The 25,493-nt window shown below is 41.1% G+C and overlaps 1 protein-coding gene across 3 annotated transcripts in view; it reads left to right on the forward strand.

The window, feature by feature from the left end:
- The window catches only part of trappc9 (trafficking protein particle complex subunit 9), a 128,456-nt gene that overhangs the window by 22,419 nt on the left and 80,544 nt on the right, over positions 1 to 25,493 (forward strand). For all 3 annotated transcript variants that reach the window (XM_079571212.1, XM_079571214.1, XM_079571213.1), the window contains 2 exons: positions 1,473 to 1,625; positions 7,812 to 7,930. In XM_079571212.1, the coding sequence (XP_079427338.1) occupies positions 1,473 to 1,625; positions 7,812 to 7,930 (272 nt within the window). The remainder of the gene's footprint in view (positions 1 to 1,472; positions 1,626 to 7,811; positions 7,931 to 25,493) is intronic.

Genomic DNA, 25,493 nt, shown 5'->3' on the forward strand with positions numbered 1-25,493 from the left:
TACATATTAGAAATATGTTGATGGCATTTCTTTCTCTTACTTACAAGCTTACTCACAAAATCCCCACAGAGCAGGTCATGTGACCTCCTCACCTGTGTGTGCGGCTGTTCTCAGAAATGGGAAGTACAGAGCTGGCTTCTGAGGCCTTTCTTCCTGTAAGAAATTCATGAATAAAAGATGACATCACAATAGGAAAGAATCTGTGGCAAAACAAACCAACATTACTCCTGCTCTTTGACGACATCCACAGAGGCCTGACATGAGAGATAGACCACAGTTTCTCCGCAGAAGAACAAAATCCTCTGAATATTCACCGAAAGTTTCTTGATAAGAAAACAAAGGCAGAGTGGATATGATCTGCCGCCTACTTCAAACTCCCGCTGAGATAATGCAGTAGCTCTCTGTACTGTGGCTCTGCCTCTCACATTGATGCTCATTTCTCTCATGCGAGAGCCAAGGACTGTTCACCGTGAGCCCATAACCAAGTCCCTCGTAATGTTGCTTCAGGCAAATGTTTTCCACTTAACACCACACGCTTTCCCTGCTATCGATTGGTCGTGTTTTAGGTGAAAGCAACAGGACTTCTCATTCTCCACATGTCGTTTAAACATTTCTCAATGCACTTCGGTAACTTTTAGTTGTTAGTTTTGGTTCAAAGTCATTGAATTTACCATGTGTAAAGCTTAGCAGTTTAGCAGTTCATATTTTAATCCTCTCTCAAATGTTAATGTTTCCTAAGTCGTTTATAATGTGCACTGTGAACTTTATTTGTAGCTTAATTGCAAATCAAAGTTGCAATATAACTATACATTTTCTAAAGCTTGATAGACACTAAGCCACAAATAATTGTAATTTTTTCGGTCAGCATTTCATCTTCAACACTTGAATCACCTCTGTCTAATGTTAAAACATTAAAACTAATATCTGGGAAACAACAGAAATGAGATGTGAGAGATTTCTGGACAGTCCCATCATCTGACTCATCACTTTTTGTAATATCATCATCTGCCACCCCAGCAGCGTCCTGTACAATGACTTAAGTTGAATATTAGAAATTGTTTTTTCTGCCAATCTCATGTTGGATTTAATTCTCTTTTTTTCTTTTAATGAAAGGTCTTAATACTATTGTATAAAATGGTGCAACTGGAGATAGCCGAGTCTTCATCTTAGCACAAGTATAAAGTGAGATACCCCTTTCAAAGGTGGCTGAGTGGTTAGTATTCTCGCCTTACAGTAAGGAGTTCCCAGGTTAGGATATAGAAGCATGGGCTCCTGTCATGGGACAAATGCTAACGATGCATTTCATATCTAACCTCTGTCTGTCTGTACTTGCTACAAAGGTTCAGCTTGAAGTCCCTCCACATCCTTATAGGACTGGTTTGGTTTGATTATCTTTTAATTTAGTTAGTGTTTATCCCTTCATTGTACCACACTCTGGCCTCGTCAATGATGTGTGTGTCTTTTGTGTGCAGAGAAAGTGTATGGAGAGTTCCTAAGCTGGGAGATGGAGGAAGCACTCTCTCACCTGCCTCTGAAGCCGGGCCAATCCGTGACACTCACTGTCAGCATGAAGGTCAAGCTGGACTTCTCAAGCCAGGAGAACCTGCTGCAAGATCTCAATGATGGTGAGCACATACACAATCACATTTTTTTCTTCATGGGGGAACACCTGCAACACCTGCCTAGCCCTCATTTCATTTATACTTTGTGGAAATGTACGTAATGATTGTTACTCAAATTACAGCCATGTAAATAATACACCTGACCTGGTTAGCACACTTACCTTTATGTATGACACCTCACAATTAAAGTGATTCACAAATCTTTTCACGGTTGCTTTGGTGGGTTTTTATGCTGTAACCTGCTGCTTAACACGTACAAGTACATTTTTGAAAAACAAAATATTTCCTGAGGCAGTACTAAAATTTTACTAAAACTCTAACCCTAAATTTGAACTATTAGTGAATTATACTTGCTGCTGATACATGTTTTTTTTTAAACTTTGTTTTGTTTTAGTGCATCAGTTTATTCGGAGAGAGGTCTCAGCTGCTCCTCCATGTCTCTTGGTCTGACTCAGCCTCCTCCCGCTGTATTCCCTCTCCTCTAATTGCTATTCCTGCTTAAATGAAATAGTGTGACCTACTCGGCTCACTCCAAGCCTGTTCATTGTGTTCCATGTGAGCCTTTCATGGCGACCTCTGCACCTGCTCCTCCAAACAGTAGCTTTCTTTCGCTGAATCTATGCAAATACTGAGTGATCAATAAGAGCCTTCTTTCTCCGTTTCTGTACATTCAAACTGTAAACATTTATTTATCACCCTGACGAGCCTTTCTCTTGAGGTCATTTTGCCAATGCAAATACACAGTTTTAATTAACTGGAGCTCTGAGTTATGCCGATAACAAACGGCTGCTGGCTGCGGTCATCATAGGAACATTATGAGGCGGTGTTTGGTAAATACATTTGATGTTTGTCTAAATGATAATGCTCTACTGTAATCGCATGCCGCTGTATTAGCACTCCGCAAACCCATTTTCAAAGAGTCTGACCGGCTTTGTTTTCTGTCTGGCCGGTTGTGTGCTGGAAGATTACCAAGTCCCGTGGTCTACGCTAATTAAACTGTGAAATCTCCTATTATTTCAGACACTACTGACTCATTCAATGTTTAATTACATCGCTTAGCAACCAAACGGAGCACCTATACCGTTCAGTTGAGCTCACTTGTTTAGAACAGTGGGATACTTTTGTGCTTTTTACTGCCATCGTGCTGAACATTCATATAAATACCTCATACAATTTTCAATTATGCACTAGAGTAAACACAGAGTTAGTAGTGGGTTTTTTATTTGGTAAATTAGTTTGACAAAATAAACTTTTAAAAAAGTGATCACACCTGTCTATTCCCAATAGTGGCGAATGCTGGAGGCAGTGAATTGCCTAGTAGTTTGACTCCAGGGCAATTATGTTTCCACTTAAATGAGTCGTGGTCTGGTGCAGCTCCACTAAGTCCTGTATAAATAAGCAGTGGGCATACATTTAGCCTGGAGGTGCTCGGTCTTTGCGCCCCTTAAGCTGACCTGTGTCTTGCTGCTTCCAAAGGGCAATAAACAGTATTGACTTAACTTCACTTACTGTTGTCCAGATTCTCCAGATAGTTCTTCTCGTTGCTAAACTCACTAAATAGAAACATTGGGGACATAGGTTTGAGGATGTGTGGGTGGAATCAAATATAGAGATATTTTTAACTTGTTGTGTGCTTGCTCCACACCATGCACATGAACGATGCCTCACAGCTTGTGTGGTGTGAGTGAGCTGCTGATACTCAGCACTTCACACGGCTGACTTTCATTTATATTTAGTTTGTAATTAGCACCTCTGTGCTTTTTGACAAACATGCTGAAATGTGAGCAAGCCCTTTGTGCCACTGTCACTGCTCAGTGTGCTGTCCTTCGGGTGCTCGCTGAGGCAGAAGGGGCACAGGAAACTGCATTGATTTATCTGAAGAAGAGTTTGTGCCTCTCTGAGTTCAGCCGGAGACACGACACTATAACTCACATCAGATGACTGTGATGTCATCACTCAGCGCTAATGGGCCCTGACTGAGCATCAGCGTTAGCGTGCTAAATGGTGTGAGTGTGCTACCTAATGACACTGCCACCGCCTACATTAATGTGCTGTTTGTCTCTGAAGATAGTCTGGTGACTCCACTGTTATCTCCAGCCAGCAAGGCTTGTTGGGAACTAGTATTACACTGAGTGTCTGCAGACACAAGAAACCCATTAGGCATTATGCAAGCATCCTGTAGGAATAAAAGCATTAGATATACAGGCATGTCTATGGCTCTGTAAATGAGCATTGGATTACTCGTTTAGTGCCGTCTTCCACTTTTTACCTCATTTGACTTCAGGCAGAGATAGTACGTTGATTTAAAATCATGTGTTTAAAGCTTGCACTGGCATTTGGGATACCTTTACTTTTCTTTGATAATAGATTTAGATCCCATGAGTATAAAGCTGGAAGCTCACTCTGCTAACTAACCGCTGCTGCTTAGTAGTGTTTGACAGATACAGTTGTAAAACAGAGCATGATGCCATGACTCTGGGTGCTTTATGCAATAATATGAAAAATGTTCTTAAAGACAAAAAACCTTTTGGAATAGACACAGTTTGCCCAGTTCAGTTAATGTTCCACTCTCTGTGAATCCCCCATGCCCAACATTTGTTTTTGCTGTTAAAACAAAGCGGCTGGTTTAATGGAGGCTCCAGATGGACTCAAATGGGTTCCAATAATGCCTCATCATTCGACTGAATTTCTTTGAACAGATTTGAGGTCCATTTTTCTCCGTCTCTCTTCAGATACATGAGAAATGAATGATGTCCCTGCAGTCTCAGTGTTGCACAACAGTTCAATATAACGGTGCAGAGCACATAGAAAAAAACATTTAGCACAACAGAAGTACAGGGTAATGCAACATTGGAGCCACTTTTAAGTACTTCTATTTTGTAAAGTGAAATCATTAGTATGTTGCCTTTCTATTAGAAATAGAAGTTTGAAAATATAATCTAAAAAAATATTAAAACAAGAAAAACAAAGATGATTTAGTGACTACAGTATAGGCATTTATATGAATGATTGTACCTCTACCGCTATTGAGCACTCATTTTTGTGATAAATATAAGTGTTTTCTGGAGGTATTTTTCAAACCCGGAAGACACAACGCTTCGATTCAGTTAACTCCGCCCCCTCTCTCCGCACATACTTTACCGTAATATAAATAAACAGCAATAAGTGAAGATACTTCATAATTATGGGACTCGTGTTGGTTATAAAAGTTAATCCACTTTGATTCTGGCGAAGGTTCACCAAACATCCATCAGAGACAGTCACGGAAAAACAATGTTTTGGTGATAGTTGCTGAATCCCGGAGAAAAAAACAACTTCTGACAGGAGTGGCCTCTTCTTTAGGAAGGTTGAATCATAGACTGTATATAGAGTCCTGTCCACATAGCCAAACGCGCTTCTTTTTCTCCGTGACATTATCGTTAGGTAGGATGAAGAACAGGTGTGTCCAGAATAGGTTATAACGAGCTCCATCTTCACAGCTGCAGCGCAAACATGACGTCTGTTCCGACGCTCAGGGGATGTGTTTTTTTGGCCACAGCTGACCTGGAAGCACCTCGGGCACATCCTTTCTTTTTCTTTTTTTTCCTTTTCCTTTATTTATTTATTTCTTATAACAGAAATAATGAAAAGGGTGGTTTACAAATTAAAATCAGGCCGTAAGCATAGAATTAAGACAGTACATTACAACATTACAGACGTCGAGCACTTCCGTTCCGCTGTGACGACACAACTGAACACTCAGTCGTTCACCAGGAGAGGGCGGCGCAGCTGCTCAGAGAGCAGGATTCAGGAAGATTACTGAGAGCTGTGTGAATGAAGCCACAAACCACTCTGGGGGTGTTTTTGATAAGGAAATAGCATAACAACATGGCTAAAAGCTCCAAAAAGTCGATTTTGCATGATATAGGACCTTTAAAGGAATAGGCAACCGTTTTTACATACCGCGATATGTTCTTACCTCACTTTAGCCGAGTTAATATATCCCCGTCTGGGAGTTCCGTCAATAACCTTTAGGAGTTACTGCGCGGACGTTTTGCTCCTCGTATCATTACGCCTCACAATATAGTACCCCTTTTTATCTGCTTATAAAATCGACATTTTACATTTCTGTGTAAATATACTTCGCATGAAAACACTTCACGTAACTTTATTTAAATAGGGAACACGTGGAAGAGCTTGGTAGCTTCTATCGTGAGCTTTTTTGGAGCAATATGACATGTGGGAGAGGCTGCGTATGTGCTCCGTTTGCGTGACAGAGTGCACGGACAAAGACCAGACGGGTATATATTAACTCGGCTAAAGTGAGGTAAGAGCATATCTCAGTATGTAAAAACGGTGGCCTATTCCTTTAAGACCCATTGACTGTGTTGTATTTGAACATTCATAAAAGTTTAGGATTGTGGTAAATTCTTGTCATTGCTCATCATATTGCGCCTATACAAGCCTGGCTTTTAAGAATTAGAATGAATAATTTCTGGTCATTTCTGGTGTCCCTCTGGCTTCTTGCTGAATCGGCACACATCACCAGAGATGGTTCTTTTTATTTGAAGTCTAATAATTCGACACAATTCTAATCTCAACAACTAACATTTTGTCTGTTAAGCTTTAATATCTGTGTGGAGCCCAATTTAAACCTCTGCTAAAGATCAATATGTGGCCCTCCATGAAAACACTTTGGAAACCCCTGCTTTAACATAAGAGCGGAGTAAGTTGAGGGAAAATTGAATACACCCTTGACCCTCCGTATGCATTGCAATGGAGTATGGATTTATGCTAATGTTATGACAATGATCGCATCCATAGCGTAGCAGCAGGTTTGTGATGAAAAGGCTGAGCTGAGACGTTTCTCCCTGAGGCTTTACGCTGGACTAGACCTGCACTGACTGAGGGGAGGGAGGGAGCAGGGATGAGACTGGCTCTCAGCAGTGCCAATGCTAATCACACCAGCCATTACTCGCATAGTGCGGTCCACAGTGCTCCGCCCCGCCCGGTACTGGCTGCTTAGCCTAATGAAGCGGATACTTAGTAATGTTAAACGGACTGTCTTTTTGTTTTGAAGTTTGTTGTTTTGTATTTGTGTGACACTATATCCTGATAGTGGCTTTACCTTTTGGATTTGAATGTACACTCAAAGTTCTTCGGTATTAACATTCTTCTGTCTTGAGTAAATTTTGTGTTGAGTTTAGGTTTCGCTAAAGCCAGTGCAAGTATCCTTAGAGCAGCCGTTCCCAAAAGTCCTTATAGATTCTTAAAAATCCCCTTTGACCTCTCAAAGAAATGCAGATAGACGCTCTTCCAGACGTTATTTCTTTTCAAGGGCCTGGGGTGTACACAGCCTTTGGGGGCCCTCCTGCAGTGTTGAGTTCAGATGAAAACTGACGATCAGTGCTCTCAAATTGCACAGCATTCAAAAACAAATCTTTATCTGAGGCAGACTAGAACCAAATGTGTCAGTATTTGGATAGCTGCAATGAATGAATCACTTCCTGCCAATAAAGTTCCCAAAAGAGATCATCCCAATTTTCAAACAATGAAATGAATGGAGCTATAAATGCAAAGAGAAGTTGGAAGGCCTGTCTTGTGGTACTGTCCTCTTGTCCTCAGCCTGGTACTGTCCTCTTGCGTTGGGGCAAATTGCGGGGCTCTTCAGTTCGCTGACGTCAGACAGTGATATGATCCCTTTGACGTCAGACTGTGGGCTCTGGGGCGTCATTTCTGCTGCATTGTTTGAATGGGTTCAATCCGGCAACCCCCAAAGTGATGCCCAACACTGCTACTGATAGCGCAGCTGCTCCTACACTCGCGCTACTGCTGTCAAGGTCGGAAAAGTAAAACCAATTCCGCTTATGCATTTTATCTCCCGCAAAAGGCCTTCGGAATATTAGATAGGCGGGTGTTCACAATGAATCTTTAATTGTAACCATTTTCATTTTCTATCCTACGTCGAGATTCAGAATGGAAAGAATGAGGAAATTGCATGATGTATATGCCGTCGGGGCTCCAGGGAGGAGATAAACAAAGCAGAACACAGCGGATGCAAAATCAACTGATAAACTATTCATTACTTAAGCTGGTGCAACTATTCCAGAGTATTGATCCGCAGGTGTTTGTGAAGCTTCGCTCAACACTTTTAACATTGAGCCCTCACATGCTTTTGCTGACGGCGTGATGCTACGATTCTTTTTTCAGATGGACTCAGCGTGACGGGCCTGCCAATCTCCAGTCCACTCCGCCAAGTGCTCAAACCTCGGCCCGAAAACAAAAGCGTCAGCAGCGAGTCGGGCAAAGCGGAGTACAGCCATATAAAGGTACAGAACATACATTTTATGCATTTTATTCAGGCCTTCAATCCTCAGTCCCTTTTAACTGTAGCAAGCCAAATACTGTACTACCTTTGATTTTGACAGAAGAAGTTTGCCTTGTTTCACTCCGGAATTTTGGCCTTCATGAAGTCTCAATATCACGCCTTGGCATTAAAAAGATTATTATTATTATTTTTTCTGAAAGACAAATTACTTAGATTGCAATATCATCTTCAATTATACACGACCTGATCAAAAATGAAAAAATGTCACTGCAATAGCTTTGATTCCAGCACACATTCACTAAGATACTGTTTTTGCAATGTCAAAAGAGAGCTTGTATTGGCGATGGGAGAGTGTGACCACGGTTCAAAGAGTTTCTGGCACATTCCAAAGATTCTCAATGGGGTTCAGATCCTGACTCTGGACTCTCCGGATCATGACAGTGAGTTAAATGCAGGTGATGAGTTTTTGCCAGTGTAATTGGAAGCTGCATGAGTAGCTTTTTGAATAACCCAACCAAAGCGACTGCAGTCTTACTACAGACATGGCCCCAGAACAAGGCTGTTCAGTTGTAGTAGATCTACGAAGGTTGGCACTAAAGTGACCATTACATTAGCATTTGCACATACAATTCAGTAGCATCCTCATTTCCATTTGACAAGCAACTCAGTTCTCCTCCTGCATGTTGACGCACCGGTACACATTTGACTTGATACGTTAAGTACAACAGCTATTCTGCTACGGCTTTAGGAATCTGCCAAGTGAAGAGAATTTGTAGAGGCAAGCCTTTTGGATTTTTTTTTTTAACCGAAAAACAAAAGGATCATGTTGAAATCTCAGGGAAACATTGAATATTGATCCCAAACAACTTTTTTTGGCGCACGCTCGATGTAGTTGGAAAGAAAGTAGTGCCTTAGAAAATGTATTGAGGACATTATGTAGAAGCCAAAACAACACGTGTGCTGTAGATAGGTGCATAAAAGTATGATTGCACCTTTAACCCATGGATCTCTACAAATCCTGGCTCAAGGAATTTCACATAACACACTTCGCTTCCCTGTGTAAATTTTTTTTGCATAACTCTAGATTTCACGTTTCTCTGGGGTGAGGAGCAGAATGAGGTAGATATTGTTTAAAGCGCGCCTGGCATTTTAATCAGTGGTTAGTCCTATTAGGATCTGCGCATGACTGGCAGCTCTGATGTTCACTGCTGGAACCATGTTTAAAGCAAAGCCAATTACAGAGGGATCCTCGCTGAGCCAGAACACTGCCTCAGAGCCTGTTTTAAGAAGCTCACCTCTTCTCCTTTGATACTGCATGATATATGCTGTTTTGGGTGCGGTCCCATAATGTCGTCCCTACGGTGGCCGAGAGGGGTCACCACAAATACAAGCGCCACAACAAATGCAAATGCTAAAACAAATACAAGCGCCACAACACAACAACTTTGAGCCACAACACAACTTAACGAAAGCCACAACACAACAACTTAACGAAAGCCACAACACAACAACTTGAGCCACAACACAACTTAACGAAAGCCACAACACAACAACTTAATGAAAGCCAGAACACAACAACTTAATGAAAGCCAGAACACAACAACTTAACGAAAGCCAGAACACAACAACTTAACGAAAGCCAGAACAACTTAACAAAAGCCAGAACACAACAACTTAACAAAAGCCACAACACAACAACTTAACCAAAGCCAGAACACAACAACTTAACAAAAGCCACAACACAACAACTTAACCAAAGCCAGAACACAACAACTTAACAAAAGCCACAACACAACAACTTAACCAAAGCCAGAACACAACAACTTAACAAAAGCCAGAACACAACAACTTAACGAAGGCCAGAACACAACAACTTAACAAAAGCCAGAACACAACAACTTAACGAAAGCCAGAACACAACAACTTAATGAAAGCCAGAACACAACAACTTAATGAAAGCCAGAACACAACAACTTAACAAAAGCCACAACACAACAACTTAACCAAAGCCAGAACACAACAACTTAACAAAAGCCAGAACACAACAACTTAATGAAAGCCAGAACACAACAACTTAACGAAAGCCAGAACACAACAACTTAACAAAAGCCAGAACACAACAACTTAACCAAAGCCACAACACAACAACTTAACGAAAGCCAGAACACAACAACTTAACGAAAGCCAGAACACAACAACTTAACAAAAGCCACAACACAACAACTTAACAAAAGCCAGAACACAACAACTTAACGAAAGCCACAACAACTTAACAAAAGCCACAACACAACAACTTAACAAAAGCCACAACACAACAACTTAACAAAAGCCACAACACAACAACTTAACAAAAGCCAGAACACAACAACTTAACGAAAGCCACAACAACTTAACAAAAGCCAGAACACAACAACTTAACGAAAGCCACAACAACTTAACAAAAGCCAGAACACAACAACTTAACGAAAGCCAGAACACAACAACTTAACGAAAGCCACAACAACTTAACGAAAGCCAGAACGGAAGTGACCGGAGCCCGAAATTATTAGCAGCTAAAAACACTGTTATGCTGTATACATTGTAAAGCAGATCAAATATAGCTTCACTACACAGAGCTACAAACGAGGGATTCCAGGAGGAAAAGTCTATTTATTAATAGCTAATGGCTTGTGGAATAGCTGTCATTAAGCTAGCTTTAGCCGCCTCACCCGACGTACTTTATTTCAATTCATGTTCTGCCCACGGACGTGTATTTGCATCATCTGTGATCACAAACAACGCACAAGAACCCGTTTTAATAAACTATATTCAACAGAAGACTTCAAACTGACGCGTTATTGATGTAACCGAACTATTACGATGTAGTAGCTGTGCTTTTGTAGATACATAAGCCTGTTAGGAAGTCTAACACTATGTCTCTGGATATGTTTCACATATGTACAGTATAGTTGTATTTCACTGTCGCCAAACTGATCGAATTAATGAGACTAAACGGGTCTAATCGATGTGGCGTTCTGTGGCGCCGCTGCATTTGTTGTGGCGCTTGTATTTGTTGTGACCCCTCTCGGCCACCGTACGTCCCAGCCTGGTTTACAGTGTACGTTGAATTTGCAGCATCATCAAGAGGCCACATTCAGGCTGATGTCTTTACTAGTTTGGTCTTTGTTAAACTGATTCTCAGATTGGAGAGAGTGTGTTCATATGGTGTCATTTAACTATCTTTAAGTTGAAGGTGCAAATGTAACATCCCGCAGTACACAGGGATCGAGGGCGCATGCACTAAAAGTGAGGGGTGAAGATGTTGAAGTGAGCGAAAAAACGATGACAGAGCGATTATTACTCTTCATGTTCATGTTTGCATTTCAGTTTTTGGCCCACTGCGCCCTCGCTCTTCCACAGTTTTCCTTTTCATTCAGCACCTTACGTCATCAGAATGAGGCTGACCAGTGGATCACAGATATAGTAAAACTGAAATCCATATATCAAGCTAATCATTTATAAAGGGCAGATTAAATAAAAATATATTTGACCTAATATCAAAAATGAAAAAAAGCATATCATATCAAGCTAGTATAATCGGCTAACTAATAATACTAGCTATTATGATTCATTATTTAATATATTGTTCAAGAAGAACGTTAAAAAAGCAATAAATAAATAGTATGAAAATAATGTGAAAAAGGGCATGATAATAATAACTAGAAATGCAATGGCTGCGCCATTGCGATTGACTGCGGAAATGCAGGAAGCGAATGCAGAAATTGCATAAACTGGTAAAATGCATAAAATGTCATGTTGCATAAACTGTATAAACTGCAAAAAGTGTTAAAATGCATGAATGGGTTAATTTGCATAAATTATGTAAATTGCATAAACGCTTTAAAATGCATAAATCCTAAATGGCATAAACTCTTAAGTTGCATAAACGCTTTAAAATGCATAAAGTGGTTAAATCCCATAAAGTGGTTAATTTGCATAAATTGTTAATAGTGCAAAAACTTTTGAAATTCCATAAACTGGTCAAACTGTTGAAATGGCCTCAGTGCTTGATTGGCAGAAGCTGCACAAATGGCTCAAAGTCCTGGAGTCTCCCCATTGGCTGGATTCCCCCCATACACACCAATGCAAAAATTTCAAACTCCCATATAAAAAAACTGGAAAACTGCAGAAGGCCATTTTTTTCTCAAAACCCACAAGTTGCAGAAGCTGAACATGCACAAAGTGCAGAAATTGCCGAAAATGCAGAAAAAAGTGCAGAAAAGCATGGATTTGCGGCAGCCCCATTATAAGTCAATGGGAAAAATCTCCGACATTTTGGCCGATTGCGGAAAAAACGTAAGTTGCAGAAGTCCCAAAAGTAATAGCACCCTTCTCCTCAACATGCGGAACGTTTTGATGCATAACTTGCATAAATTGCACAAAGCATGAAGGTGCTGAAAGCTCTAGAAAATCGGGAAAAAGATGGAAGAGGAATAATAATAAAGAACATGAAAACCAATAATTGACTGCGGAAGAATTCCGCAGTCAATCAATAATAAGTTCATGTACTGTTCATGTTCATCAATCTGATTGTCCAGAGTGCGAGCAGAGCAGTGTGATTGGGCAGTTCTTCCTGAGACAATTTCACGTCAAAGTCGAACAGATTTGATCAAACATAGCCAGAGGTAGAGTAGCCCAAATATTTACTCATGTAAGAGTAATGTTGCTTTGAAATCTTTTTACTTAAAGGAACTATACGGAGTTTAAAAATGTTAAAACGAAGTATTTTCCTCCCCCTACATGTTCCAGCCATGTCCTAATGCAGTGGTTCTCAGCCTTTTGGAGCCGCGGCCCCCATTATAACCGGTAAAGGGGTTCGTGACCCCCTGCCCGGGTCACACCGTGAAAAATAGGAACATTAGCCTACATAATTCTTAAAAAACAAAGAAAAAAACAAATGGCTGAAATAAAATTAATCAAACTACGAACAAATAATGGCACTCTGGTAAAATAGCAAACACATGCTACAATAAAACATTAGATTATATACTAATGAAAATAGAAGAACTGAGAACCACTGTCCTAATGTGTAGAATGAGCCCAGACCTATTCACCACAACTGCCTCTAAAATCCTACACTGTCACTCAAAAAGGTGTTAATTCGGGTCCGAAGTGCCGTCATGCACGAGCTTAATATAGAGGTTGCAGTTACACATAAGACCAGAGGTGGCAGTAGTGAGCATAAAATCAACAGCTTGCATCTAGCCCCTGTAAGTACAAGGAAAAAGTAGTGGCCCAAACAGTAACTCAAGTAAAAGTATAAGAAAAATGAAAATGTTTCTTGAGTACTGTGAGTAACTGAGTAACATCTATTTCATCAAAATGAAGCATTTGCCGAATATTTTCTCACAGTAGAAAAAGTTATGATAATTTTACTCAAGTAGAGGCAAAAAGTAGGCCTAAAATGTCTTCAAAAAGTTACTCAAGTACGTGATTAAAGATAAAAATAGAATATTCTTAACTACTTATCGGCTGTATACGTAATTGTTGGAATGTGATTATTTTTATTTTTTTTCAAATACACAGTATGTTGGTGTTCACTGTACAACCTGAATACTTCCGCATTGTGAATCCTTGATCCACTGGTCAGCCTTATTCTGATGGGGTAACGTGCTGAATGAAAAAGAAAACTGACCGGTCAAACTGTGGAAGAGCGAGGGCACAGTGGGCCGAAAACAGCGCACTGAAATACAAATACTGGATGTATGAAGAGACAGAAGCGCTCTGTGACAGTTTCTGCGCTCACTTCAACATCTTCACCCCTCACTTTTAGTGCACGCGCCCTCGATCCCTGTGTACTGCGCATGTTGATGTTGTTTTTGCTGCCTTAACTAGAAGATGGTTAAATGAAGCCATATGTTTATGATCTTTATTATCTGATCGGGTCGTGATGTCACAAAATGTGTTAATTGTGTTACAAGTGGTGCATGGGAAACTGCGAGTGGTTTGGTTTTAGCTGCATTTGGTTTAGAAATTGGAAGGACAGATGCACAGGAAATTGAAATGGTTGGTGCCAAACATTCTGGCGCGCACAGCACGTTTCCCCTGCATGTGTCAATGGAGCCATTCATTCTAAGCACGGTCATTTTAGATTGTGACGACTTTTTTTATCCATTGCTCTGGTTTTGTGTCGTGTCTTGTACAATATTAATTTGGATTCCCAGTAGGGAGTGTTATCTTCTGTTTTCTTTTGTTTGGTTATGTGCATTCATTCCAACATGACTGAATGCATTTCTCTGAGCTGTGCACATTGTTTCATATAAAAGCACCATTACCAAAGAGTGTCTCAAACCACGTGTTTATTAACCATGCCTCCAGCGTTTGTCTACATTGGCGTATAAACGAGAGTATGAATGGGTGAGTTGTTCCTTGATGTAAAGCGCTTTGGGTAAAAGCATGAGTAAGACCATTTACCATGAACAAAGTCAATTCAACACAAATATTATTTTCTTACTGTCGGTTCAGCCTGTCCCAATGTTTTTATACAGTTTCCAAACTGTATCTGTCAGCTGTATGCATGTATTATATAGGGCTGTGCAATCAATCAAATTGTAATCAAATCATAATTAAATCAGTCGCTGATTGCAATTATCAGTGGCTTTTTAATTGACAGATCTTCATCCAATCATGAGGCAGTAACAGGAATTAGCTTGGAGCGTCGTTCAAACTTGATGAATATAAGGAAACCGTTACATTGCAAGTTAATTTACTTCAGGTACAAGTTACTAACCATATTTGTAACAGATATGTGTGTTCTAGTTTATGAAACAAAATACAAAAGTTTAAATTGCTCTATATTGTGGTTGTGTGAGGCTGTGTATTTCTTACCTCGGTCTGAACTGGGCAAAAATGCCTTTAGTGCTTTATGTAGCTATGAACCTGTTGTCAGCAGAGCTGTCCCTGTGGGCCTTCATGCCTTCACCTATAGAGCACTAATGAAGCTGCTCTCTCATGGGATTCTTGGCTCACACTGTTTTTCACTGGGCTGTTGAATACAATCAGTCCAGAGCACAGCTTTACGCCTCTGACCTCAGCCCTCTCAGTGTGATGGCCTGTTCCCTTCTGGGCAGGAAGCAGCTTTGCTTCTTGTAATACTTGCTGCTTTTGCAGATTATTTACACTTTGCCTGTTGGAACGAGAGTAAAATCACTTTCAGTGTCATCTGTGTAGTATTATATACACTCCACTTGGCTCTTGAAACTCTCTTCAAATCTTGACTGCAATCAATTTTCAACCAGTGGTGTCGTTTTACTGGGATTTGGACTTCATCTGCCAGGACTTTGGAGATTGGTGAGTCGAGTAATTTAACGAAAATGAAAAAGACAAATCCAGTCATTTCACCTCAGCGATTGTACGTAAATCGGTAGAAGATGGGCTGACGTGCCTCACAGGCATTCACTCAGCCCTCATGTGCGGCAGGGTGGCGCAGTGGTTAGTGCTCGTGCTTCACAGCTAGAAGGTTTGATCCCCGGTGGGACGTGGCCTTTCTGTGTGGAGCTTGCATGTTCTCCACGTGTCTGCATAGGTTTCCTTCAGGTCCTCTGGTTTCCCCTACCGCTAAGTGGCAGACTGAGGCACCCTCAGTGCAGAAGGAGCCCTACCACAAGGCCTTCATCCCCACTGCTGTTAGACTGTACACAAGACTGTAAAGCAACATGTGCAATACCCCCTTTGCAGAATACATGCAATAATCCCTGTATTTACATCACTTATCTGCGTCATTTTATCAACCACGTGCACTATGATGTAAACCTGCACTGCTAATACTGACTATAACATTGTTTTGTTATAATCTGTTTACTTCATTATTTACTGCTTATACTATTTGTCCTCACAAAGTCCTTGGTCGTCATTGTATATAAGATACTACTATTTGCTATTTAATTTTTTTTTGTTTTTTTTTTTCACATTTCCTACCTCTTTGCACACCCTGAGTGTTTCTGAGAGCTGAATGTAGTAACAAGTAAATTTCTCCATTGTGAGATCAATAAAGGCTATCTTATCTTATCTTAAAACATGTCGCCCATGGCTACAATCCAGCGCGGCGTGTTTACATGCATGAGTCCCATTTATGTTCATTAACATGCACTGTCCCAACCAAATATACCGATAAATATAAACCCTATCTACACTACATAGGTGTCACTGAGGCCATTTCATCTATAGCTATGATGCTGAAATAGACTGTGACCAGTGATTAGCTTTAAGACACCAAATGTCCCGGGCTCTGCGGTCTACTCTACACAGGTGCACTTTCCCTGGCCAAAACACAGGACTCTTTACAGATTCTACTCAATACTGTGTATGTTGTTTAGGTAGAGCCTTTTTGGGGGGAAACAGGACACTGATATAAAAGGTGTATTATTTTGTTTTCAGGATTGTTTGTATTTATTTTCCTATCTACTATTAGTGATGTAGCTCCTATTCACAATTTCACTAAAAGAAAACTGATTAGGAATGGCTAAGAGATATATTAAATTTAGTTTGAAGGTTGAGAGTACACCCAGGGCTGGAAGTTTTATGTTTTTGCATTAGTACCAGACCAGTGGTGTTTAGTAGTTGGACATGACCAGGTTTAGGACAGACTTTGAAAAAGCCAATCTCAGCACTTAGGTAGAACAAACGATGTGCAGTGAAGAGGCATAAACCCTCAGACTGTGGGCCGCGGGGCAAAGGGGGGGCTGCTTCTCCGGGCTAATCAAATCCACTGGAGACGGAGGCAGAGAGGGCTGCCTGCCAGCCAGCTGCTATTTATAGAAACCAGGCCCTCGCCATGGCAGTCAGGCTCTCTCCACAAATACAGAGCTCAGTGCATGATACCGATATTTATAACTGCCACAGCTGTCTGCCCAAGTGTGAAACTCCAGCTCAACAGCCCAATGATATTTTTCTTTGGGGAAAAAAGAAAGCCCTTATACTCCTTTGTGCATGCTCTGTGAAACAAAGTTCTGTGACTCCGGACTAGCTGTTGTGGCATTAAACAGTGCAACAAAGTAATACTTCCAGCAGTTTGAGTAGTAGTAGAGTCCACTGCAAATGAGAAAAACTTTAAATGTACAAAAATCGAGACAAACCAGTCAGCACTATCCTATCTTGTTCCGCTACTGAGGTGGTGATAAAACAAGTTTATCTACACAAGTAATCAGAAATATTGATCCCCTGGAACTTGCTTTAGCTTGTTTGGAAGTAAACATACAAATGCAATGTAGAAGAAACAATAATAAATCTTTAGAACAAGGATTTTACCAAGCTATTCATAAGAAAAATCCCTGGTCATTATGGGCTGCTCTGAATAAAATACAAAGTGTGAGGCTAATATTGAGTAAAGAATGGGAATGTATTCAGAGAGCTATTCTCCACACCTCATCAGCATAAGATATTGACATACTTTGGCATCACTTCTGCTTAGGCAATACTACAACTTCATATTAGATGTCATTAGATACCAGTATAGTATGTAGAATCAGTGCCACTGCTCATGCCACAGTCTTTAGTATAGCCATGTCTGTCCAAATGAACGCTTCATATGACCTGCAGTAGTATATGCGCCCCACCTTGTGACCGAGGAGGAAAACGCTACATGCCAGGTGACTGTTCTTTCTGCGCTGTGCAAATAAAGGCCTGATGTGAAATAATCAAGAGTAAATCTCTACTCGTGGGTTCACAAATTCCACAGAGCTACAAAGTCTTGGTTAGAGGCTGTTTCCGACACTTCCTCCAGGACCTGCTTGGCCTCCAGGTGCTTCAATTACCTGTCAGACAAACACAGGCGACTGATGGCTCTGAGCTGCAGCTGCACTGCGCAGCTGGCTCTTTTGGTCTGACTGTTTTACTCATGCACAGCTAATCCGTGACTTCAGGTGTGGGAGCACAAAACCATGGGACAAATTTGTGGTGCACATTGATGGATGAAGGCGGGGCACTTAGGGGAAATGTGGAGATGAATGCTGTTTGTTTTGGAATGTCAGTCACATATCAGAAGGTGCTACTTTCTCGTGTGTCTCAGGACGGTCATGTCAGTGGCTCTATTCCCTGTATTATCAGGCTCCTGCAGAAAGAGCCCACATGTAATTATGTCCCTCAGTCTTTTCTCAAGCAGACCTGTCTCCACAGTTGATTTCATGCAGAAATGCTGCAAATTGAGGAACACAATTTGGAAGGCAAATAATTCCTTTTCATTTTCTGCTGTCTGGCTAATAATTCCTGCCAGCTGTCAGAAACTCATATTTTTGAACCAATATTGAAAAACAGGACTTCATTTCCTCTGAGAGGCTTAGGCCCGCTAGTTATTTGTAACAGTTATTTGTGCTCTTGTTCTAAGAACATAAGCCTGATCACCTGTCGCCACTGCAACGCCTTTAATATTAGCCTTTAATATTGACCGCCAGGCAGCTGCCTTGGACTGATGGTCAAATGATCTGCTCCATTTGCAGCCTAACCCTGAGGAAAGCCCACTATGTATTCTTCTAATTACTTTTCATGCAAAATGCAGAGCTCTGTCTGAGCTCTCAGGCACGTTTTTATGAAGTGTGGCGAGACAGGCATTAGAGAGCGTCATTTGGTTGAATAGTTTGCTTCTAAACTCCCCCCAAAAAATTACTTTTACTTCTGATATGTACATACCCTATATAGGCTGCATATTATTTATGTTAGGAAAAATGTGAGATTGCAGGATAAATGGATCTCAACTGAACATGATCTGAACAGTGTCATGGAAAATGAATTCTGCAACATATGTTAAAACTTGTGCATAAAAGTCTCAAAGGAGGACGACTTATTCAGAGCCTCATCTGCTTGTCAATATCACACATATTGCACTTATACAAATGTAAATTGAAGCAGCTGCTTTTAGAGAGCGAGCCCCGTGTCGTCAGAGACAGAGCAGTGCTGTGTCTTTATCTTATTTACAACTTGATTTTCAATCCGTCAAAATGACCGACGGCCTCAAAATTTTCCATCAAGCTAAAGATATTCCGTAAATGATGGAGAATTTTAGATTTATACGATGTCTGAAATATGTTATATATATATATATATATATATATGTTTTTTTCCCTAACATGTACAACAGGATCCCTTCTGGGGCTAGTGTGTTTGTGAGTGTGAATGCGGGACATTAGCCCCTGCCTGAAATATGGTGTGGCATGTTTATAAGCACAAGTTTGTGTTTTCATCAACCTGCACTCTCCAAACCAAATAAACCAATTTACATTAAAAAATTACCTTTGCAAAAAAAGTACCCAATTCATGTAAATGCATAATATAACCACTCACTTATTAGACAGGCAATAGCAGATGATACAAGTTGTTGGTAAAAGTTGGATAATTCAGAAATGAAAGCTGTCTCGTGAAGAGCTTTAGTGGATGAGAGCCCTGCCCTGGCTTGTGTTTGTGCGTTTTAAATTGGTGTTGCATGCGGCGCCTGGTGGGTGAAATTAGCAGAGAATCAAGCGTTTCATCATGGTTACTAGACCTGAATCCATGTGTGAAATCCAGCGAGCCGGGCCAACCTCCATATGCCACCACTCAGCTGCAGCCTCTAACTGCTAACATTTCTATTTATACTCGTTCTACTGCCGAGCAACCAGCTTTCAACTCCTGTCTTTGAACTGACTTGACGTGTCTGCAGTTGACTGTACTAATAGGGGAGCAGTAAGGGCATGTCACCTGCATAGGGCAACGGGGTTATATAAAAGGATATACGTTTCATGTGTGTAGCACCCATCGGTCCTCTGCTGTACCTGTGTGACAGACGCAAGTCCCCTGTGCCTTCTGATCCCCTCCTTCATGATTCACTGCCCGAATCAGATTGAAGCGCAATGTAAATCAACTAGTCAGCACTCGTCGCAATCTGATTATATGGATGGATGCAATGCTTTTTTTGTTTTTAGAATTTCCAGTGTGTATTTAAATCTATAGGAGAAATGCACCTGCTAAAAAATATTGCAGCAAAAATGGAGCGCATTAAACAAAACAACACCGCAGACAAGACGCGGAACTGGCTAACAAACTCTTTTTGATAAGCTTCTGTTTTGAATTTTACGTAGAACACTTGAAAGAAAAGGAAAGTAGAGATGTGACATTCATCCATGAAAATCACCCATACATTTCTAGAGCTGCTCTTCACCTACTGCTCAACAATCGGCAAAAACTGAATTATATATGTGTCTTCCACCAAATAATAATACAAAGAAGAAGAACAGAATACTAACTAAAATGCCAAAGTTAGCTGCGTGCTATATCATGACTAGATTCTTCCAAGTGCAGTTTTTTACAAATGGACAATCAATAAAATGTTCTTTAAGAAGTGCATCAGCCTTCTTAAAGTCCCAATATTGACTCGACTTTACTTGAGCGTGCTTAAGGTTATATTCCACCAGAAAAAGCCCCCAGTATACACGTCATCTGCATCTATGAGTGTAGGGTTGCATTAGAGCTGACTAACCTTATCTTAACCAAGCAGCAGTTGAGTTTAGCAATGTAGCAGCCTCATGTCGCGGTTTCCCTGGTAACCTGGGGATGTGCCTATGAGGATTTGTTGAGGTTGTTGGCCTGAAGGGTCCGACTGAGGCCAGCTATAATTGGATCATAATTTTTGCAAAGTCAACTCGATCAGTGCGAAGGTGTCGCTGTCCATGACTCTGTCCACAACTCCGTCCTCAACTCTTCAACTCACCATCAAGAGCGTTTTTTACTTGAGAGTTTTATTAGTACGATCAGTGGGTGGTCAGACTTTACCGTCACCACCGCCTCAGGTTTTGTCACGAGCCATAAAACATCCTAAGAATGCCGTTTTAAATTCACCTCGCATTTTGCAACAGGCGTCTTTTGTTGCTTACAAACGTCCCTGAGCTGCCCCTCTCTGTCAGTCAGTGTATGAAAGCTATCTGATCAAGTGTTGTGATTGGGCCGTCACAGGCGCGGCTGGGTGGAGATCTGTTCTGGCAGGAGGGGGCTGGTTGATCTGCCAGGGCGAATAAAAACCCTCCTCAGATCTGTCTGTGTGCAGAGCTGTCCGCGGTGCTGAAGTGCAGCCGAGCAGATTGAGTGACAGCCTGAGCGCATTATGTTGTGAGCGTGTGCGCTTTCTTAGCTGCTCGCTTTTGTGGGGAGAAGAAAACGCTGGTCTCTTTCGAGTCTATAGAAGGAAATGCGAGAGGTGGAATGAACCTGTCAGTGAGAGTTTTCCTGTCCTTCTGTTGCCAATGGGTTTCAGTCACAGCACATTTTAGCATTCAAAATATAAGACATTTTGTTATGAATTCTTAAAGCTAGGGATTTATGCATTTTGTTAAAATTTGAAATGCATCTTAATCACTGTCTTACACTTTGACGTAGCATCCAGTCAGTGCAATGCTAAGAAGGCTAACGCTAAGTCATATCAGTTAGCTTTGTTTAAACACTGCTCAGTAAGAAGAGCAGGTCCACATGAACGCATCATTGATCTGCAAAAGGCTCTACCAGGTTTGAGTAGTGATGTTTAGCACAGGCCCTTGTGCACTGAACTTCTTCTTACAAGTGTACGTAGACGTTGCCGAGGTCCTTTTTAAAATACCTCCCATTGTAATTGCAACATCAGAGGCGAAGATTACAGAGCGTGACATTATAAACTATGTGGGCAGAAATGTCAGGAGGATCATTATAGGGCTGATTCAAGTCTCCTCCACACACGATTTTGGAACCGTGCAAACTCGCCATCCTCTTTTTGCTGTCAGGCGCACCATTTTTTTTTTTTGGATTTGTATGAACATCATACCGTGCTAAAAGGGGATTTTGCCGATATTAGCATTTAGCCGCTGTTAGCGAAGCTTTAGCTGGTGTTAGCAAAACATTTGCATGTAGCTTACCTTCAAAGTTGTATTTAGCGGTTTCTTTTCTGTTTTAATACAGCTTGGCACCTCTGAATGATTCCATAACTCCCACCAGAAGGCAGCAGTTGTCCACATTTGTTCTCATCGTGGCTTAAACATTTAATGACGATCTGTACAGTGTGCTCCTCCATGGAGGCGCTGCCCACAACATGTGTGTGTGGTGGAAACAGAAAGGTGTGCAGCATAGAGTTGATACATGCATGTTGATCGTGGCGTGAACGGTCGGGTCGCGCAGTGTGGAACGACGGCTAAAGTATCATTAAAGTTCAAAGAGTTTGCCAGCCCTAGTTTTGAACCAGGGATTTGTTTCTTGGGAATAAACAAGAAAAGATGAGATTAAAACAAATCTCAGGCATGTATAAAACATGGAAACCTGCCATTTTAACTTTGAAAAATGTCAAAATAAAATGTCAGTGTTGCAGTTGTTGCACCAGATTTAACATCATACCGGAGGGACAGCAGTCATAAACAGCACAATCCCGTGTGGTGACAGGAGCTGACTGCGTGCATCTTTGGATTTGACTTGTCCTTGTCGAGGCTGTGCTAGAATTAACGCTCCAGGTTGGTTCTTAACGTCCCCCCATTAAGCCTCACAGTGAGCGGTGGAGGCGAGCCAGGAGCCCGAGGTGCCCCACTGATTGGCCCAGTGATTGACAGCCACATACGACACATGTGAGAGGTGTCGGCGTGTCACAAACGGACACCGCCAATGCCCCGAGGTACTTTCTCTCGGTTACCGCGGCAGTCGGGGCCACAGGTGACTAAACGCCTCTCGTGGATCATCTCTATCTTCCCCTCAGCCCCGGGCGCCTGCAGACTAAGCACAGGTCATGTCTCATTTTCGGGACAATTAGACGCACAGACTGCCATTTCATCACATCCTCACAGCGGCGCTTCTCTCTACTACAGCAAAACTGAAATCTGTGAAGCCACAAAGTTCATCTCATGCTTTGTAACACAAGGTCAGGCGAAAAACTGACCGTAAATGAAACAGAAATGAAGATTGCAAGTGTCTGTGTCATAAAAGGTGGGCATTACACCGTTTCCAATTTGGTGGGAATATAACGACGCCTCACACCAGCGCCTTTAACGGCCATCGCTGAGATTGGAAATTATTTGGAGAAAGTGTTGTGTGTGGTCCATCATGTTCAACTGCAACTACAGGCATTTTAGGGGAACTGTCCTCCATCACAAATCATAATAGCCTATTATCTATTATGGTTTATTCAGGCTTGTTAACTACTTTGGATACCATTGACATAATGTATGTGCAGTGAAAAGGCCTCTCCAGCTTTTCTGACAAAACCTAGCTCAAGATGAGAGAGAGAGAAATTAAATATGCATGATTACTGAAACATCCGTCTGTAAATTTTTTATCAGGATATGAATTTATAACATGATTGAAAACATAAAAAGATAATTTTGCATAACATACAAGTTTCAGGTACTCATCTTGCTTTTACTCAAACTCTTACAAGTCAAATATGTATCTGTGGCAAAAAGTGTAGCTGTAGCTTAATGAAGAAGGAAGTCAACCAAGCTACAGTATCCCAACATTTTACCTGCAGAAGAGCATTGTGAGTGTTCTGGCAGGGAAAGAACTTTGGGTTTATTTTATTGTGCCATAAAAGAGTTTGTTTACAGGCAGGACTGAAGACACGTCGTGGGTGGACGTGCACACTTTTTTCCAACATGCTGCTTTAAAATAATTGGGAATATTGGAGGTTTACCGTGAGATATGATGGTAAAACAAAAAAATCGAACCATAATCTGATCTGTTATTGTGGATCCACGCTCACAGACAGATACTTTCATTTTCCCCAGTCACTGTTCCTATTGGTTAATCTTTTTCATGATCTGATTGAGTGACAGATTAATTTAGCCAATGAACAATGAAGTGTGGCCTTATTGGTTCTCAAGTGTGGAATTTCAGAGCCAACCTTTAGCGTGTCCGTGTTGGAAAGCACCTCCACTTGTAATGCGGTTTTTGAACAAGGTTATTCTTTGGTTTTATAACAAGGTGCAAAAGTATTTTATGTCCGGATACTGTAGTGGAGAATGATAAAAACAACTGTAAGTGCACAGGATCTCAGTCTAGGTCTTGGGTCAGTGCGTTCAAAGCTCGTGCTGTGCTCACTGACCTGTGTGTGATGAATTTTCATTGAGCCGCGTACAACAATTTCATGGAGTACCAGCTCACCCTTTATCCTTTTATGTGCGTCTGATACTGTGATATTCAATATCTTATACCTCAAGTCCAGTTCAAGTGAAAGCAAGATTTTTTTTAGTACTGAACAAAAAAAGATGTTATTTATATTCTGGCTGTAGTACAAGAACTTTTCTCTTTCTCTCCGAGCGGTCTAATGTGTGTTTGAGAATGTTGCCCTTGGAAAGAGGTCTTAGGATATTTAGTACACTGACTGTTAAGAAAATGAGAGAGAAAAAGCAAATGTAAGATTTCTAAGTGATTTGAAGAAACACAATATTAGTTGCACACAAGGTCAGTAGAAAGCCTGATCAGGGCCCTCAGGTGTCAGAAGGTAGGGATAGTTTCATAAACCCCTCGGCCTTTAATGGAAAAAATAATGATTGCAAATCGCTAAATCAGAAAGGCTGCTATAATTTAGGTATTAGATTATTAGATCGCCGACGTGTCCATGAATCTCAATATGTATAAAAGCCTGATGATTAGATCTCTTGTATTTGTACGGCACTTCAAATTACACTCTTCTCTCAACCGTTCATATGCCTGGATTTGTTTCAAATGTGACTTGTGATTTTGTCCAATGGCAAATGACTTATCATTCAATCAATCAATCAAAGTTTATTTATATAGCACTTTACAGCAACAGCGACTTAAAAAAAAAAGTGTCACTCGTGGCACTTCTTCCTAGCCTGGCCAACCATACTCACTTCGTCCTCCTTATATTTGAAAGAAAGCAGTCTCCACTGTAGAACAAACAGGAGAATAGTCTGGTGTGATAGGCTAACTCTCTCCCTGCAATGACATGTGTCCATCGGCGTCAAGAAGCTTGAAAAAAGCTTGAAAATTGCAACTAGATATTTTAGCCATTAGGAAGTTTGTGCCAGGCTGTTGAACACATGCCAGTAAATGTGCATAGTCACTCAGTACATGAATCTTCACTCTTGTACTCTGCAGTCTGTTTGCATGTGGCCAGTCCGTACTGTAGCTGCAGTGTGCCGCTGCTCACCAAACACAGTCAGCTCATTTCAGCCCCGGCTATTTTTAGCTCAGCGTGATTGAAACAGGGTCCCCGGGGTGCTCAAAGCAGAGAGCAAACAGGGGAGGAGGATCGAAATCGGGTGCACAGTTTGTCGCCGACACAATGGAGCATCATGTTGAAGTAGTGGGTAGATGGATGCTTGACCACACAGATGCGCCCTAAGGACAGTGCAGTCCTTGAAATAACAGGAAACTGCAGTTTATATGATTGTGGTAGCTGTGAATGTAGACCATACAGGAGAAAATATCATTTATCATTCACATACATTTATCATTTTACCATCTCTGCCCGTCACTGCTGTGTTCACACAGCATTCATGCGCATCCATCTTTGAAATAGGAATTGCCATTGCATTGCAGTCGCTGAACAATTCTCAAAGCAAACATTTGCTTGTTATTATCTGTATGTT

The sequence above is a fragment of the Gobius niger genome (assembly GCF_951799975.1).
Source record: "Gobius niger genome assembly, chromosome: 14".
In the NCBI taxonomy this organism is placed as follows: Eukaryota; Metazoa; Chordata; class Actinopteri; order Gobiiformes; family Gobiidae; genus Gobius; species Gobius niger.